At 31.3% G+C, this 17,241-nt stretch overlaps 1 protein-coding gene across 1 annotated transcript; it reads left to right on the top strand.

The window, feature by feature from the left end:
- Positions 1-11,783: 11,783 nt before the first annotated feature.
- On the top strand, positions 11,784-16,893 carry LOC117904904 (probable metal-nicotianamine transporter YSL7). Its single transcript, XM_034817715.1, has 6 exons — positions 11,784-12,264; positions 14,045-14,208; positions 14,482-14,579; positions 14,686-14,820; positions 15,064-15,253; positions 15,351-16,893. The coding sequence occupies exons 1-6, from the start codon at positions 11,838-11,840 to the stop codon at positions 16,455-16,457; spliced, it is 2,121 nt and encodes a 706-aa protein (XP_034673606.1). The 5' UTR covers positions 11,784-11,837; the 3' UTR covers positions 16,458-16,893.
- Positions 16,894-17,241: the final 348 nt, after the last annotated feature.

Genomic DNA, 17,241 nt, shown 5'->3' with positions numbered 1-17,241 from the left:
TGTCCAAATGACCTTATAAATTAAAAGACTTAAGCCCAATGTTCAAGTGACCTTATTAAAAGACCTATCAAAATGTAACAAGATAATGATGAAAAAATAGGTCATTATCACCCAACCACTTCATCTTTATCCCCAAGATTCTCAAAACACTTATATTTTATCTTGAAAAATATGCAAACAAGCCAAGAGAAAATATCTTATAAAAATATTGATATTTATTGGAATAATAATTTATAAAAATTATTTACAATAGAAAATCTGGGTAATTTGGATTAAAGAAATTTTCCTTTACAACCAAACACACAAAAAAATGGTGGATGAATGAATGGAAATCAAATTAAAAAAACTTCATCCACCATGAAACAACTTTAATTAAAACCTAATAGATTTAACAAGAGTGACTCTAATACTACTTGTTGGAGAATCACAAATCATACAAAATGATTATAGAAATTGATGATCTAAACAATAAATATGTCAGAATCTCATGCTAAATCTATAGGATAATAATATCGGAAGACATACCTAAATCCATTGAGATTACGTACGTGGGTCTTGTTTTCCACATCTAGAACGAATATTACAGCCTCAAAATCACTCACTAATGGAATGTAAATAATAAACCATTTTTCTATCTCCTCTCGTTTAGACTGGGGACCATAACCCTATTTATACCCCTTATTATTTTATTTATTTATTGACTCATCATTAATAAATAAAATAAAATTGGTCTTTATACATTGCAAATCTCACACAGTCCATATATATATAGAGATGCTTTAAAGGTCTATCATTAACTTAATTGATCACATTTAATTAGGCCAAAAAATAAGATAGCTAGCTTAATGTACAATGTGTTAATATGTAGGCCCATAATTAGCAAAATATCCAACATGAAGTTCATTCAATAAACTCTTTAGATTGTCTCAAAAAGTTGAGAAGAAACGCCTAGAAAGTGTCTTGATTAATAAATCTTCAATTCGAAGAAGTGAAGAAATGTGTCTAGTTATATTTGAGTTATCCAGGAGCAACTTTTTCATGCACAAAATGGAATCGAGCTCAATGTGTTTGGTTGTCTCCTGAAAGTAGGATTCCTTATCATGTGAAGAGGGCTCATATTATCACATAATAGGAAAGTGATCTTTGTAGTTGAAGACCAATGTCATGAAGAAATGCGAGCCATATAAGTTTTGCTGCAGTGGGGGTAAAAGTCAATATTCAGCTTTTGTACTTGAGCATGTCATTGTTTGTTGTTTTTTTTGGAACTCTAGGAAATACAGTTAGCTCTAAGATGGATGAACTAGCCTAGTGTACTTCTATTTACGAGTCTTAGGAAAACTAAACTTGACCAATCATATTTAAAGAAAGCATATGAGTTAAACTTTATTTATTTTATATAAAATATTATTAACCATTATTATCTTTAAATTTTTATTGTATTTTGAAAAAAGAAAATAAATTATGTTTTTAGATGTTATTTATAGATAGATAAATAGATAGATAGATCTATTAAAATAATATTTTTTTTATAAAATATATATAAATTATGATTTTATTATAATATTATGATTCATGTAATACCGAAAACTATTTATTTGTTTGTAATTAAAAATATTTTTTTGGTAGGAGTTGAATAAAATTTAACTAGTATTATATAAATTGAATTAAAAAATTTTCAAATAAATAAAAAATTATTTTATTTTTAATAATACTTGAATTAAATTTAATTAATATAATGTTAATTTTTAATTTTTAATCTTTGTTTTAAAAAAAATACTTTTAAAAACAAATTGCCAAACATGTTTATTGTTATCAAATACTAAAAAAATATTATTTTCTAGAAACAAATATCAGGAAATATAATCAAACAAGCCCTAAATTTGTACCCTTTGAAAACTTTAATTTATATTATCTTAAATTAAGACTTGTTTTTTTACTCCAAATTCGAGTATTATTGTTTTTTCAAAAGGGATGTTGGTCCTTTATTTTGTTTTTAGATATTAGTAATAACTTTCGTTAATACTTTTACTTTTTGTACTATCACCAATAATGGGAAATTAAAAATGAATCAAACATACATATTTATAATACAAATATTATTAAATATCTCAAAAACTAGGGGAAGAAGTTTTTCCAACTCATTTTAAATATGCACACACATTTTAATGTTATGGGAGCATACCAAATCCAAAGCCGGCCATACTAATATAAAAGAAAGCAAGTAATTAAAAATTATATTACATTAAGTTAATTTTTTATCTCCATGTAAAACTTTAAGTGTTTCAAGTGGTCTCATCATTCCATGAAATACAGTAAATATATTGTGTTGGCATAAGAGGTATTATAATATCTCATATCAGTTAGGGTAAAAAGTTCATCCATCTTAATTATAAAGATGTGTTTTTAGATTGATTTTCAAAGAAACTCTTTTAACTTTTTTTCAAATTCCTTCTTGGTGTTCAATCCAAAAATGACATGGATGAAATGAAGGGGTGGGAACACTAAGGCTATGTGTAGACCCCCCCACCCCCAGAGGGATAGCTGGGCACTTTTCCATTATGAGTATTTTGCTAACCACCCGGGAAAGAGGTTGCCAGGGGCGGCCATGAGATGTGATCGCGATAGCTGGGTGATGGCGGCGAGATGGGACACAAGACAGAGGGTTGGTGATGGCAGAAAAAAAATGAGAAAAAGCGGGAAAACGAAAGGGGAAGGAGTGGGAAAAGAAGAAGGATCTGGGGGGAGAAAGCTGAGAAAAAGGAGAAGAGAGTGGCGAGGAGGCAGGGGGGCGTGTGGATTTTTCTCGGGGGACCTAGCTGAAGAGGATCATCTTCAGGGACGATTATCATGGTTTTTCCTGTGTATTTTCGCTCTTCATACTCGTTATATCTCATACTTGGTGATTCCTATTCTATTGGTTGGATTGTATTATTTTGATGTTTATTGGTCCATGAGACGGGGTGATATAGAATATGACTCGTGCTTGTGAATTACGGGATGAGATGAAGAGGAGAAAACTGGCATCGCCAGTGTTAAGTTACAGCGTGCTCATCCATGGCCTCTCAAGGAATGAGCTTCTCCGTTACTTTGGGCGCTTCATGCCAACCCAATAGCATTGAACCCGAACCTTTCTACCAACCCGCACACCGATAATAGAGGAAACCATATCCACCATGGCTAAGCCACCTAAGACCCTTGATGCCATGCCTTTTCTCTCTCCGACCGCCATACCCATCTCTGCAAGAACTCCCAAAGCTACCCTTCTACACGCATGGGGTCTAAACCTGCAAGCTGCCTCTGCCATTTTCCTCCTCATATCCGCCATTGCTCCCCCCGTCTTCATCAGAGGCGCGTTTGTCGGAGGCTTGGAGGGCTTCACGACCTTCCATGCACGCGTGGCGTCGTCATTCTTCGCGCTCTCCGAACCGGCAGCGCCTTCTGGAGGTCACCAGGCCGCCACCACCTGCTTCGCCTACGCGCGCGCCTGCACCAGCCACAATGGCGGCAGCGCCTTCTGGACGTCGCCAGGCCGCCATCACTTGCTCCGTCTACGTGCGCGCCTGCACCAGCCACCACGGCAGCAGCACCTTCTGGACGTCGCCAGACCGCCGCCGCGGCTCCTCTCTTCCCCGCGCCGCCGCTGCTCTTTTCTTCCCCGCGCCGCCGCTGCTCCTTTCTTCCCCGCGCTGCCATGGCTCCCTGTGGTGTTGACGCTGCAGGTGGAGACTTCGCCTGAGGGAGTTGCCCAGATGGGTGGGCTTGCCTTGGGCTATGAAAGGGCTTGTGTTGATGACGGGCTCGGTGTTGCCCATGATGGCTTTGGGCTTGGGCTTAAGTTGGAGCCCAAGCCAAGCCTATGCTGAAGATGGAGCCTTGAATTTTGCCCAATGATGTCATTGGACTTGGGCTTGTTTTTTGGAGCCCAGCCCGGGTTGGTGGTGTAGATGGAGCCCAACTGTTTCAATGAAGGGAGATGGGCCTGGGCTAATAGATTGGGTTTATGAGAGAGATAGAACCCAAGGCCCTTTTAAAACCCTATTATCACTGTTGTTATTATTACTTTAAATCTTGTTATTATTTTTATTAACCTAACTTTTAGAATATTGTTATTATTATTGCTATTAATTCAACTTTCAAAATTTTGTTATCATTATTACTATTATTATTATTTCAAAGCCTTATTGTCATTGTTATTATTATTATTTTTAAGAATCTATATCCTCGTAATTCAATTTTCTAAAGTTCATTTCTTATTATTATCACTATTATTATTATTATTATTACCATAGTTATTATTATTATTAATTCAACTGTTCAAATCTTATTATTGTCATTATCATTATTATTATTATCATCGTTGTTATTTCTATTATTATTATCATTAGAATCATTATTGTTATTATTGTTATTATTATTATTGTGATTGTCATTATTATCATTATCATTAAAAATCTATATTCTCGCAGTTTAATCTCTTGAAGTTCATTATTATTTATTATTATTATTATCATTATTATTATTAATTCAAACTCTCAATATCCCATTATCATTATCATTATTAATTCAAACTTTCGAAATCTTATTATCATCATTATTATTATTAATTAAAACTTTCAAAATCCTATTATTATTATTATTATTAATTCAAACTTTCAAAATCTTATCATTATTATTATTATTAATTCAAACTTTCAAAATCTTATTATCATCATTATTATTATTAATTCAAACTTTCAAAACTCTATTATTATTATTATTATTATTATTATTATTATTAACTCAAACTCTCAATATCCTATTATCATTATTATTATTGTTAATTCAACTTTTAAAATCTTGTTATTATTATTATTATTAATTCAACTTTTAAAACCCTAATATTATTATTATAATTATTATTATTGTTATTATTAAAAATTTACACTCTAGCCGTTCCATTTCCTTAAGTTCATTTATTGTTATTATTATTATTATTATTATTATCATTAAAAATCTATATTCTCGCAATTTAATTTCCTAAAGTTCATTTCTCATTATTATTACTATTATTATAATTAAAAATCTATACTCTAGCCGTTCAATTTCTTAAAGTTCGATTATTAACAGACATTATTATTATTATTATTAACGGATATTATTATTATTATTATTATTACTATTATTATTATCATTATTATTATTATTGTTTTTGTTATTATTATTATTATTAAAAATCTATACTCTCGTAGTTTAATTTTCTATTATTATTATTATTATTATTATTATTATTAAAAATCTATATTCTAGTAGTTCAATTTCCTAAAGTCCATTTCTTATTATTATTATTATTATTATTATTAATTCAACTTTCAAAATCTACATTCTCGCAGTATTATTATTATTATTATTAAAAATCTATATTCTCGCAGTTCAATTTCCTAAAGCTCATTTATTATTATTATTATTATTATTATTATTATTATTATTAATTCAACTTTCGAAATCTATATTCTCGCAGTTTAATTTCCTAAAGTTCATTTCTCATTTTCTTTGACAAATTTCATATTAATTACCGAAGCTCTAATCCTTTAAATTTAATTCCTAAGACTCCAATTTTCAAATAAACTCCAAGAATCCCGTTTTCACTCGAATAGTTTTAATTCCATTTCGGTTTTTAAATAATCTTCTGATCTTCTTGATTCTAGCAAAAAATGAATTCTTCATAATTGTAAAATATGGAATTTGTAAGACTAATTCATGAGCCATAAATTGGGCTTTGGTGGGGGGCCCTATGTTTGATCCCTATTGATTGTTAACTATTGTGCTTAATATATTTTGCTTAATCTTCGTTTTGCACTCCGATATGCATGAGCTATAATTTGTATTTGTTAATTGTGTATTAATCTCATTTCTTGAAAGCACATTGTGGCTCGTGGCCCAGGTACGCATACACTCTCATTCTGATACTTCACTATACATGTTCTGATTCTCATATGTGTATGATCATCCAGGATATTTATTGATTTCCTCATCAATTGCCATGATTACTTCATTTTATTAGTAGAGACCCGACTTTAGGGACTTAGAGGGGTGCTACGGCCTCTACCGTATCTTCCCGATAAGTAACCTGACCCCCGAACCCGATCCTGTTTTTCACAAACCACCTTTTCCGAAATAAGGAGTCACACTTAGGGTTTTTCTTTCTTATTTTGTTTACCCTTTTAAAAATAAAACAAAAATGAGTGGCGACTCCAAGTCATTATTTTAATAAATAAAATCATTTTCAAATTAAAATTGAGCTTGCCCTCGAGTGGGAAACGCATGAGCCGAAATGCGGGGTCCACACTATGTTTGGTTCCCGGAAAATTTGAGGGAAAATGTCAGGGAAAGAAAATACAAAGGAAAAGTAGAAGGAAAAAAAAAAGTGAAGGAAAATAAAAAAATAGATTAAAAGTTGATAAATTATTTTTTTTGTTACTTCAAACTCATTTTATTTATTTTAATTCATCAATATAAAGATTAAATAATTTAAAAATACATAAGTTTTTAATTAGTTTTAATTATATTTGATTTTCTTTTATATTTTTCATATGATAACCAAACATGAGAAAATAATTTTCCTTAGTATTTTTTTTCTTTCCTTTGTACTTTCCGGGAACCAAACATAGCCTAAAAGAAAATGGTGGTCCCATTTCTAAAGCTGAATCAACTTGTTCACCAACGATGTCGAAAATTTTCCAAGTATTTAGGGTCCATGTGATGCTTTTTCCAAGTCAGTGTAGACAAAGTATTTAGGGTCCATGTGAAAATTTTCCAAGTATTTAGGGTCCATGTTATGCTTTTTCCCAGTCAGACAAATTTTGGGAAGAGTGGAATCTTTGGCTTGATAAGATGCTTCCCGCATTTAGCGCATAGACTTGATAAGATGACGATAGTGGACCATAGTATTTTAGTCCACAAATGACATTATTAGAGAAAAAAATTGAATATAAAGCATCAGGTGATGTTTATTTTTAAAATTTTTTCTTTAAGTAATTTATTTTCAAATTTCATTTCCTTTATTTTTAACTTTTTGTTAACTTATTGCTTATTTTAAAAAAAAAATTATTAAATAAAAAAATCAAAAATTTTTTTTTTAAATAGTAAAAATAATATATTGGTTTTTTATTTCTTAATATTTAATAAAAATAAATTTTTAAAAAAATAAATAACTTAATACTTAATATTATTAAATATTGTTTAATTTTTGTTTAATTTTAAACTCTATTTAAAATTAATTCAAAAAAACAAACACTACTTTAATATATTCTTCTTTTCCCCCTATTACTACTATTCCAAAATAATAATTCAACTCATTCATGCTACTTTTCCAAAATAATAATAATAATAAGAAGGAGGATGATGATGATAATTTAATCAATGAAAAAGGAAAGGGGGATAAAATGGGCTCCAAGTTATATGGATCTAATAAAACTTTGAGGTGGAAAAGTAGAGCAAGGAGTATTTAACATATGATACTCTACTTTTTGTCACTACCTATTCTTCAATCCCTTTCTAAAATGTCGTCATTCAATTAATGGGAGAAAATTAAAGCTATCAAAAGTCCACAACTCATGTGACAATTTTACAACTTGCGCTATTAAAACATCCAATTGAATCCACAAAAAATAATAATAATTAATAATTTTATTTGAAAGGTATCAGGGCTACCAACTATTTATTCATGCACCTAAAGCAATTATTAAAAGTAGAAAATGATAGTTATCAGCTTGCCAGGCGTTTGACATGAAAGATTTGGAAGTTGTATTTGAAAAATGTATGTATTAAAGATAACGATAATTTTGATATATTAAAAAAATTGAATCAAATAAAAATCTATCTTTAGTTTTACATTTGATGAGGACAAAGCATGGATATATTTGCTTCTCCAAACTATGAATAAATTATTTGAAAAATTATAAAGTTGAAAATTTTATTGAAATACTTTTAGGTTATGTTTAGTTCCTGAAAAATACTAAGAAAAAAAAAATAGTATAGAAAATGATATTCTTATGTTGAAGAAAGTCCGATATAATTAAAATTAGTGAGAAATTAATATATTTTAAAATGATTTAATTTTTATACAAAAGTGTTAAATATATTAAAGAAAATGAAAATAATTATTGATTTAAAATTTTTATTTTTATTTTTTTTCACTTTTTATTTCTTTCTACTTTTCCTCATTATTTTTTTTCCTTCACATTTTTTCTCAAACATTAATTCCATAAACCAAACAAAGCCTTAAAGTTAGGGACTTCTAGTTTTTAAGTTGTAACACCCCAAAATAAACTTTAGGGGCAAAATAGTAAATTCAAAATTAATTAATTAATTAATTAAACTCATTAAAGGTAAAAATTAAAAAAAAAAGTCATTTTAATTAAAAATCCTAGGTATAAATTAGATTTTTCTCTTATCTTCTCTATTTAGAAAACTCTATTAACCTAAAATCAGAGAATTAGAGAACATAAGGCTAAAGGTTTGGAGGTCTAGATTTGAAGTTCAGATTTTTTTTCCAGGCAGGATTCTAACCATAGTTAATATATTATATTCATTAACTAGTTTTGAACATATTAGATATTTTTTAGAAAATTTTAACTTAGATTAGGGTTAGTTTAGTTAATTTATTTTAAGATCAAAATATTGAAATTATGAATATAGGTTGTTTCATTTATGAAAATAGGGAAATTCGAAATTTTTTAGATGAATAGATCTAAACAATGAAAATTTAAAAATTAAATGAGTAAATAAATCTATGATTATATGTGGCTTAAGGGATTGGAAAATAATAAGAAAAAGAATTGCATGTTTCTTGATTTTGGATTTGAGGCACTAAAGAAAAAATAATAATAATATGTAATCGTGAGAGGCAAAGGGTGGTAGTGAAATAAATTAAAATAATAATAATGAGTAGAATTGGTGGAGCGGTTGGAGTTGTTAAAAGTACATGGAGTATTTTGTTAAGTAAGAGGGGACATTGGGATTAATAAGAATAATGATAATAATAATAATAATAATAATAGTAAGAATTATGTGATTTGGATACTTGTTAGGGCTATTTGGATGTTGCAGGATATCGAATATAGTAATTGTTTTTAATAAAAGTTTTAATTTAATTTAGTATACAAAAGAAATAAATGGTTGAATAAGGTTTAGAAGAAATATGAGTTATAAAAAATTTGAAAATTCATTAAATTATATTATTATTGTTTAAGATATTGAAAATAATATTAGGTAGTAATAATATTAGCATGAAAATTTAATTAGGATCCCTAATACTAAATAAAATTTTTTTAGGATTGTCAAATTTTTACCTTTAGATAATTGTGTATGATATAATATTAGGAGAAAGTAAATTCGTCAAACTAAATACTTCAAGTTTTTGAGCGCTTCTTCAAGGTAAGGGAAATTAAGGCAGATTTTTATATAAAAAAATAATTTCATTTTTATATTGTATTTTGAAATATGTAAAAATATTATTTTTATCTTTTCACATCGATCAAATATGTGTTTTGTATGGAAAGTATATTTGAAAATTTTATTTGTTCATGAAAAATAAAAATTTTTGAAGATATGATATTTTGTTTTGCAAATTTGAATTAATAAAATAAATTGTTTGACTTTGGTTTCTATAGCCCTAGTAAACGAGTTATAATTGTTGACATTTCTATGACTCTAGTCAATGGATTATAATTATTAACATATTCAGCCCTAATCAACGGGTTATAATAGTTGATATTATATGACTCTAGTCAACGAGTTATAATAGTTGACCTTATGGCCCGAGTCAACGGGTTATAATTATTGACATTTGATTTTGTTCACCTTAAGTAGAACAAATTTGAAACTATCCACTCATTTGTTAAGTCCCACCTATCGTCATCTTGAGGGCCTTTAGATTGTGAACAAGAAGTGATCATTCTTATAGCACCACTGTCTAAATACCATTAAATGTATTATGAAGAGTAATATCAAAGAAGATCCAATTTCTACTTCCGCATCATCTCGTGTATTTTTTTATTTATTCAGTTTTTAAATATCTGGTATATTACATATTAAAATACCAATATATATCTATATATATAAAATATCGTAGAGCTAAGATTTATTCTTAGGTTCAGGTGCGTACAGGTCCTTCATGGTATACATTTAAAACCCTAATATGACCCTCATGAAAAAATATCACTTAGCCTTGTCAGACTGATTCCACATATCCAAGATTCTTCTTTCATATAAAAAACAACAAACAACAAGATCGAGAGTTCTTGATGCCTAACAATATTCTACTTTGACTTATTTTAATGCCCTGGGAAACAGCTCCTGGAAAAAATAGCCATCGCTATGTTTGATATTATTAAATTGCTACTGAAAATTGGCGCGGACTTATTTGCTTGATCTTATTTAAACAATTTTTTGCCCAACTCATTGAATGATTTGTGCTCTCTTGTGAACTCTTTGAAAGCCATATAAGTTGTTAGATGCCTAACTTTCATGTGATTAAGATGATATTTTACATGCAAGGTCATTACTCGATCATTACAGCGTAGCTCCCCTATAGTGTCAGACGTCTTCGGTTTGAAGAGAGAGAGAGAGAGAGAGAGAGAGAGAGAGTTGATTAAGACGAGTTTGATGAATTTATTGCCCCTACCAACCCTCCTTCCCCCTGCCACTGGTAATAAATCGAGAGTTGACTTGTATTTCTTATGGGTTCCATACTTCCATGGCCCCAATGAAAGTTGCTGAAGCCAATTTCCGAGGAACAAGTTGTCCATTTCCTCCTAGACGGTGATAGATTAATCTCTCTCATTAGAAAAGAATGATTACGCGTGCTTCATTTCTCTTTCTACAGCTAAACGTTTCTGTATTTACATCAATGATTAACTCCTTTCATTTGTGATGGCCCCATCATTGTCTAGCCTCTTAAATGAGTGGAAGGTCAATTTTAAAAATAATTATATATAAGTTCTATTAATTAATGAAACTACACTGGGGCTTTCTTCTTTAACACACTATCAATTGACAAACATAGTCCAATCAATTCATGATTTGTGGTTTGGTCTAGGTAGTGGTGGAGCCACCCTAGGCCAAGGAGGGCCAATGCCCCTCTTGAAAATTTTAAAATCATTGCTCAAAAAGGGGGTTGAACCCATTCGTAATTTCGAAGGCCCTAACAAAAATAAATTTTGAAATCTTCCCCACCCCACCCACCCCCCTCCACTAGGTTTGGTTTCTCTTTATACTTATCTCTTTTATATATATATATATATATATATATATATATACTGAAATCTTATTTCTTTATATCTTTATTCAATTATTTAAATTGTATTACATAAATCAAGAGTCTATACTAAAAGTTTGGTATGATTATCATTTGGCACACCCAAATAATGACTTGTAGGTGATGAGCTACATCAATTGATTTTTCAAATAAGACGGTGTGAAAGGAGTTTGTGTACGCACATGCACATCACAGTCAATGATGACTTACTGTACAACTTTATGTGGAGTCCAGTAGCTGATATGGGTCTTGATGATAATGTTTATGAGAAATCAGACAACACACGCCTTGTCATTTTCCGATCTATCACTGCCCCACCCCAACCCCCCACACTCTGGAAAATCAACTTTATTATCGTCATTCCTTAGGTGCCCCATTCACATTGATGTGAATCATGTGATAAAGATAAAAGATAATTAACTAATCTTGCCATATATCAACTTTAATTTTAGAGAGCATTTATGTATAATATATATATAACATAATCTCTGGCAAAGCTCATACCCAAACTCGTCCCCATTTTGAAAAACAGAGAAAAGAAATGGATCACAAAAGAGATGAAGAGAATGGTTTGGATGGAAACTACAATTCAGTAGTGGAAACTGAACACATGAAGGAGAAGGAGAAGGAGAAGGAGAAGGAGAACCAAGAAGAAGAAGAAGAGATGTCGGTGGAGCGGATTTTTGAAGGCAAGGAAGTACCATCATGGAGAGAACAACTGACAGTGAGGGCCTTCGTGGTGAGCTTCGTGCTGTCAGTGCTCTTCACCTTCATAGTGATGAAACTCAACCTCACCACTGGCATCATCCCTTCCCTCAACGTCTCTGCGGGGCTCTTGGGTTTCTTCTTCGTCTCGGTTTGGACAAAAATTCTTGACAAGTCTGGGCTCTTGAAGCAGCCCTTCACTCGACAAGAGAACACTGTTATTCAGACTTGCGTCGTGGCCTCCTCTGGCATCGCCTTCAGCGGTTTGTCTCCTTCACATTTTCCTTTGCCTTTCCCTAACACTACCATTATTTTATGTTTGGCTAAAAAAAATATAAATAAATAAAAAATAAATTCCTGATAAAAGATTGAAAATTTTGATGAAAAATTATTGTTTAATAATTAATTTTTAAGAAACTTTATTGATATAAAATTAATAATTTTTCCCTTTTTATTTTCTCAATTTGCAGGTTTTTAATTGTTTGAATGTTTCCCCTTTTTTTGTCCTTCTGTTTTTGACTCTGGAATGTTTTACACCCCACACACAGCTAAACTTTTATTTTTTATTTTTATTGTTTTGGGCATATAGACCACAAGTACATATCCTTATCTCTTAACACCCTTTTGTACTGTATTTTCATATGCACCCACGTGCCATAGGATAAGAGTGCAAGAAGGGCCCGATCATCCAAAAATAACTTTTAAAAATAGCAGCTACCATGTACTGGTCTAAAAATTGTTTAAGTGGGAATCTGTATATTCTTAAAAGTATATTTTATTTTATTTTATTTTATTTTTTATTTTTTGTTTTCTTATGTTCCTAATAAAAAATAATATATACAAGTGATGATAGATACAATTGACACCGCATAATGAATCGAAAAAGTAGGGGTGAAATTTGAATTGATTACCTCAACCCTACTTTAACCCAACACTATGTTTTATTGGAATTCAACAAACATTTTTAATGCGAAGTTGAGTTAAGTTTTATCGACCCAAACTCAACTTTGGTTGGGTTGAGGTTAAGATTTCAACTACCCGATCTAGTCCGATTTAATGTTTTTATAATATTTATATTATATATAATAATATTTATTTAAAAAAAAAAGAAAAAATATCAAATTATAATTATATAATATACTTTTTCATTTTTTTTAGAAAGATATATAAATTTATTTTTTACTTTTATAGTTATCTTGAAATTTTGTGTTATTTATTATTTAAATTTTGGTATAAATATATAGATTTTTTTTTTAATAAAAAAACCACTATAGGATTTTAAATCATGCAACCCAATCAACCTAACTAATTCGAGTCTAACACAGTTAATCCAAGTCTATACCCAATCAATTCGAGTCTAATCCAATCAATCCAAATTTAATATGAGTTAAAAAAAATGAGGTTGAATTAAGTTGGAGTTAAATACCTCGAGTTAGAAATCAAGTTGGGTTGAACTTGGGCTAATTATTTCTTAATTTGTGCTGACCTCATATTAACCATCAATCTGCCCAAATTACAACCCTATGAAAAAAGTAACTAATTTTCTTTACAAGTCAAGGGATTCTTAACAAAAGATATATTAAATTCTTAACAAGGGTTGCCAGACTTCTTAACTAGGTCTAACCCTTTTACTTCATTTGTTAAACTTGTTTCCATTTTAGTATTTTTTTTTCTTAGAAAAAAAAGATCTATTATGCAATGAGATTGTGTTGTGAATAGGAATAGAGACGAATCAAAATACCAAATACAAAAGAGAGGAATGGAAGTAGAATAATTTTATCCTTTTATTCTTATTTCTAATATACAGTCCAAATGTAGTAGCAGTGAATAAAAAAATGAAATATATTTTTCATTTCTATTTCCTGTTCTCATATATTGAATGCACCCAAAAAGGAAGCCGGGGTAGCTCAACAAGCAATTAATTTTGTAAGCCACTTGTTGTATATGATCATTAATACCAAAATAATAAGCAAATGTGAAGATTGTTAGACCTATGTGTATATATAGAAATGTTGAATGTCTTGATTTATTGTGTATAAATAGGAGGTTTTGGAAGCTACCTTTTCGGAATGAGTCAAGCTATTGCTAAACAATCTGAAAATGCTGGAGGCAAAGAGGAATATAAGAACCCAGCAGTAGCATGGATGATTGGCTTTCTCTTTGTTGTTAGCTTTCTTGGCCTCTTTTCTGTCGTGCCTCTTCGAAAGGTTTGTCCTCCAAACTCACACTCAATAACCAAGAAAATTTACTGAATTTAACTACTTGTAGGATATGCATCGACATTTAGAATCCATTTGATAGTTTTCTAGGAAGCACTTTTAATATTTTTGTCACTTAGAAAATTTTATTTTTAAAATATTATAAATGTTGAAAACACTTTTTAAAATCACTATCAAACATACTTTTAATTTTTCTCAAACTAAATATAGAAAGGGAGTTAGTCTGCAATCCTGATTTGTATAGTATGTTATTGGTTTCAGATCATGATTGTAGACTTCAAATTGACATACCCAAGTGGTACTGCAACTGCTCATCTCATCAACAGTTTCCACACTCCTCAAGGAGCCAAGTTGGCAAAGTAAGGCGCTACATGGTTTGATATCCCTTAAGATATCTAGATAGAAAATAGGCATATGAAAATTTGTGGATTCTCATTAATTGTTTCTTGTATTTGATGGTTGTAGGAAACAAGTTAGAGTATTGGGCAAGTACTTCTCCTTCAGCTTCTTGTGGGGTTTCTTCCAATGGTTTTTTGCTGCTGGAGACGATTGCGGATTTGCAGGCTTCCCTACGTTTGGACTTAAAGCATACAAATACAAGTATGCAAGTGTAGCACCCTTCTAAGATAGCATTAATAATTGGTGTTGATGCATATTAATTAGTGAACAAAAGTTATAACAAGTTATTGAAATTGTAGAATGTAGCTAAGATTTTACATTAAGTAACTCAATGTGCCATGATATAGGCATTAACTTGTTGATAAGAATTCCATGTTAAGCAGCCTACTTATAATGAGTTTCAATTCATTTTGTGACAGAAAGTGCTTGATTTGATAATTACAGGTTTTTCTTTGATTTCTCGGCAACTTATGTTGGAGTGGGGATGATTTGTCCGTATATAGTAAACATATCGCTGCTGGTTGGAGGAATTCTTTCTTGGGGACTAATGTGGCCGCTTATAGAAACTAGAAAGGGTGATTGGTACCCTGCAGACCTTCCCTCAAGCAACATTCGTGGTCTTCAAGGTTACAAGGTCATTATCTAGTAGAATGGCCATAGGGCCAGTATATCATAACCCCGTTACAGACTTCATTTATTTCTCACTAACATTATGTTATGTCCTAATGCAGATATTCATCGCCATTGCAACAATCCTAGGTGATGGGCTATATAACTTTTTCAAGGTACTGGGTCAAACTCTCTTGGGATTGTTTTACCAACTCCAATACAAAAATATGAGTGGTGTCCCACCCATTGAGGATCGCTCCTCTCCTAGGAGCTCATCTACTTCTTACAATGATACCCGTCGGACACAAGTTTTCCTCAAAGATCAAATTCCAACATCATTTGCTATTGGAGGGTACATTGCAATAGCTGCAATCTCCATGGCCACACTGCCTCACATATTTCCCCAACTCAAATGGTACTACATACTGGTTATCTATCTTGTTGCTCCTACCATGGCGTTTTGCAATGCATATGGGTGTGGGCTCACTGACTGGTCTCTTGCATCCACCTATGGGAAGCTTGCCATCTTTAGCATTGGAGCATGGGCTGGTGCTGCACATGGTGGAGTTATAGCAGGCCTGGCAGCCTGTGGAGTTATGATGAACATTGTATCAACGGCTTCCGACCTAATGCAGGATTTCAAGACTGGTTATCTAACCTTAGCTTCACCACGCTCAATGTTTGTGAGCCAATTCATTGGTACTGCAATGGGTTGTGTCATCTCCCCTTGTGTCTTTTGGCTGTTCTACAAGGCTTTTGATGACCTTGGGCAGAGTGGAAGTGAATACCCTGCTCCTTATGCTCTGGTCTACCGCAACATGGCTGTTCTTGGGGTAGAGGGCATCTCCAATTTACCAAAGAACTGTTTCACGCTTTGTTGTGTGTTTTTTGGTGCAGCAATTCTCGTGAACTTGGTTAGGGATACTATAGGTCGAAAGAGGGCGCAGTTCATTCCAATCCCAATGGCAATGGCAATACCATTTTATCTGGGCCCTTACTTCGCCATTGATATGTGTGTTGGTAGCTTAATATTATTTATATGGCAAAGGATAAACAAAGCTAAGGCAGAAGCTTTTGGACCTGCAGTAGCTTCTGGCTTGATTTGTGGAGACGGAATATGGACTTTGCCTAGTTCAATTCTTGCTTTAGCAGGAATAAAGCAACCAATTTGCATGAAGTTCCTGTCTAGGGCAACAAATGCCAGGGTTGATAAGTTCCTAGGGGCTTAAGACTTATCAAATTTTACCTATGCAGGATGATCTGTAAGGTTTATACTTGCAACTAGTTGTACCATGAATCTCTTTACTATTTTGTTTCTTTCCTCTAGATGATGGTGGCTGTTACTCCTAATACTGTAAGGTCTATACTTGCAACTAGTTGTACCATGAATCTCTTTACTATTTTGTTTCTTTCCTCTAGATGATGGTGGCTGTTACTCCTAATACAGTAAGGTCTATACTTGCAACTAGTTGTACCATGAATCTCTTTACTATTTTGTTTCTTTCCTCTAGAAGATGGTGGCTGTTACTCCTAATACAGTAAGGTCTATACTTGCAACTAGTTGTACCATGAATCTCTTTACTATTTTGTTTCTTTCCTCTAGATGATGGTGGCTGTTACTCCTAATACAGAATGTTTAAGAAAGTGTACCTATGTTTATGGCAATAGCATTATCTTCTCTTTTCTGTCCCATTAAAATCAAAGTTCTCATCAGACGCAATTGGACCTTGCTATGGTACTAAAAATTCACTTTTTGGTACATACCAAAAGGTTGTACCCAATCTTGAATAATCATATTATCAATACAGTTACTTTTATATCTCAAAATAGAAAATTAGTCTTAAAAAGTAAAACTAATTAAAATTGTTTTATTTTTTACTTTTAATAATTAATTTATAGACATTTTATGTATGTTTTTTTTTTTGTTTTTTTATTTATTTAAGAATTGTCTTTATAAGTATTATGCTAAATTGAGATATATTAAGGGTGTGTTTAGTATGCGGGAATAGGGAA

Source organism: Vitis riparia, chromosome 17, assembly GCF_004353265.1.
Source record: "Vitis riparia cultivar Riparia Gloire de Montpellier isolate 1030 chromosome 17, EGFV_Vit.rip_1.0, whole genome shotgun sequence".
Lineage (NCBI taxonomy): Eukaryota > Viridiplantae > Streptophyta > Magnoliopsida > Vitales > Vitaceae > Vitis > Vitis riparia.
This window is presented reverse-complemented; position numbering and strand designations above follow the sequence as displayed.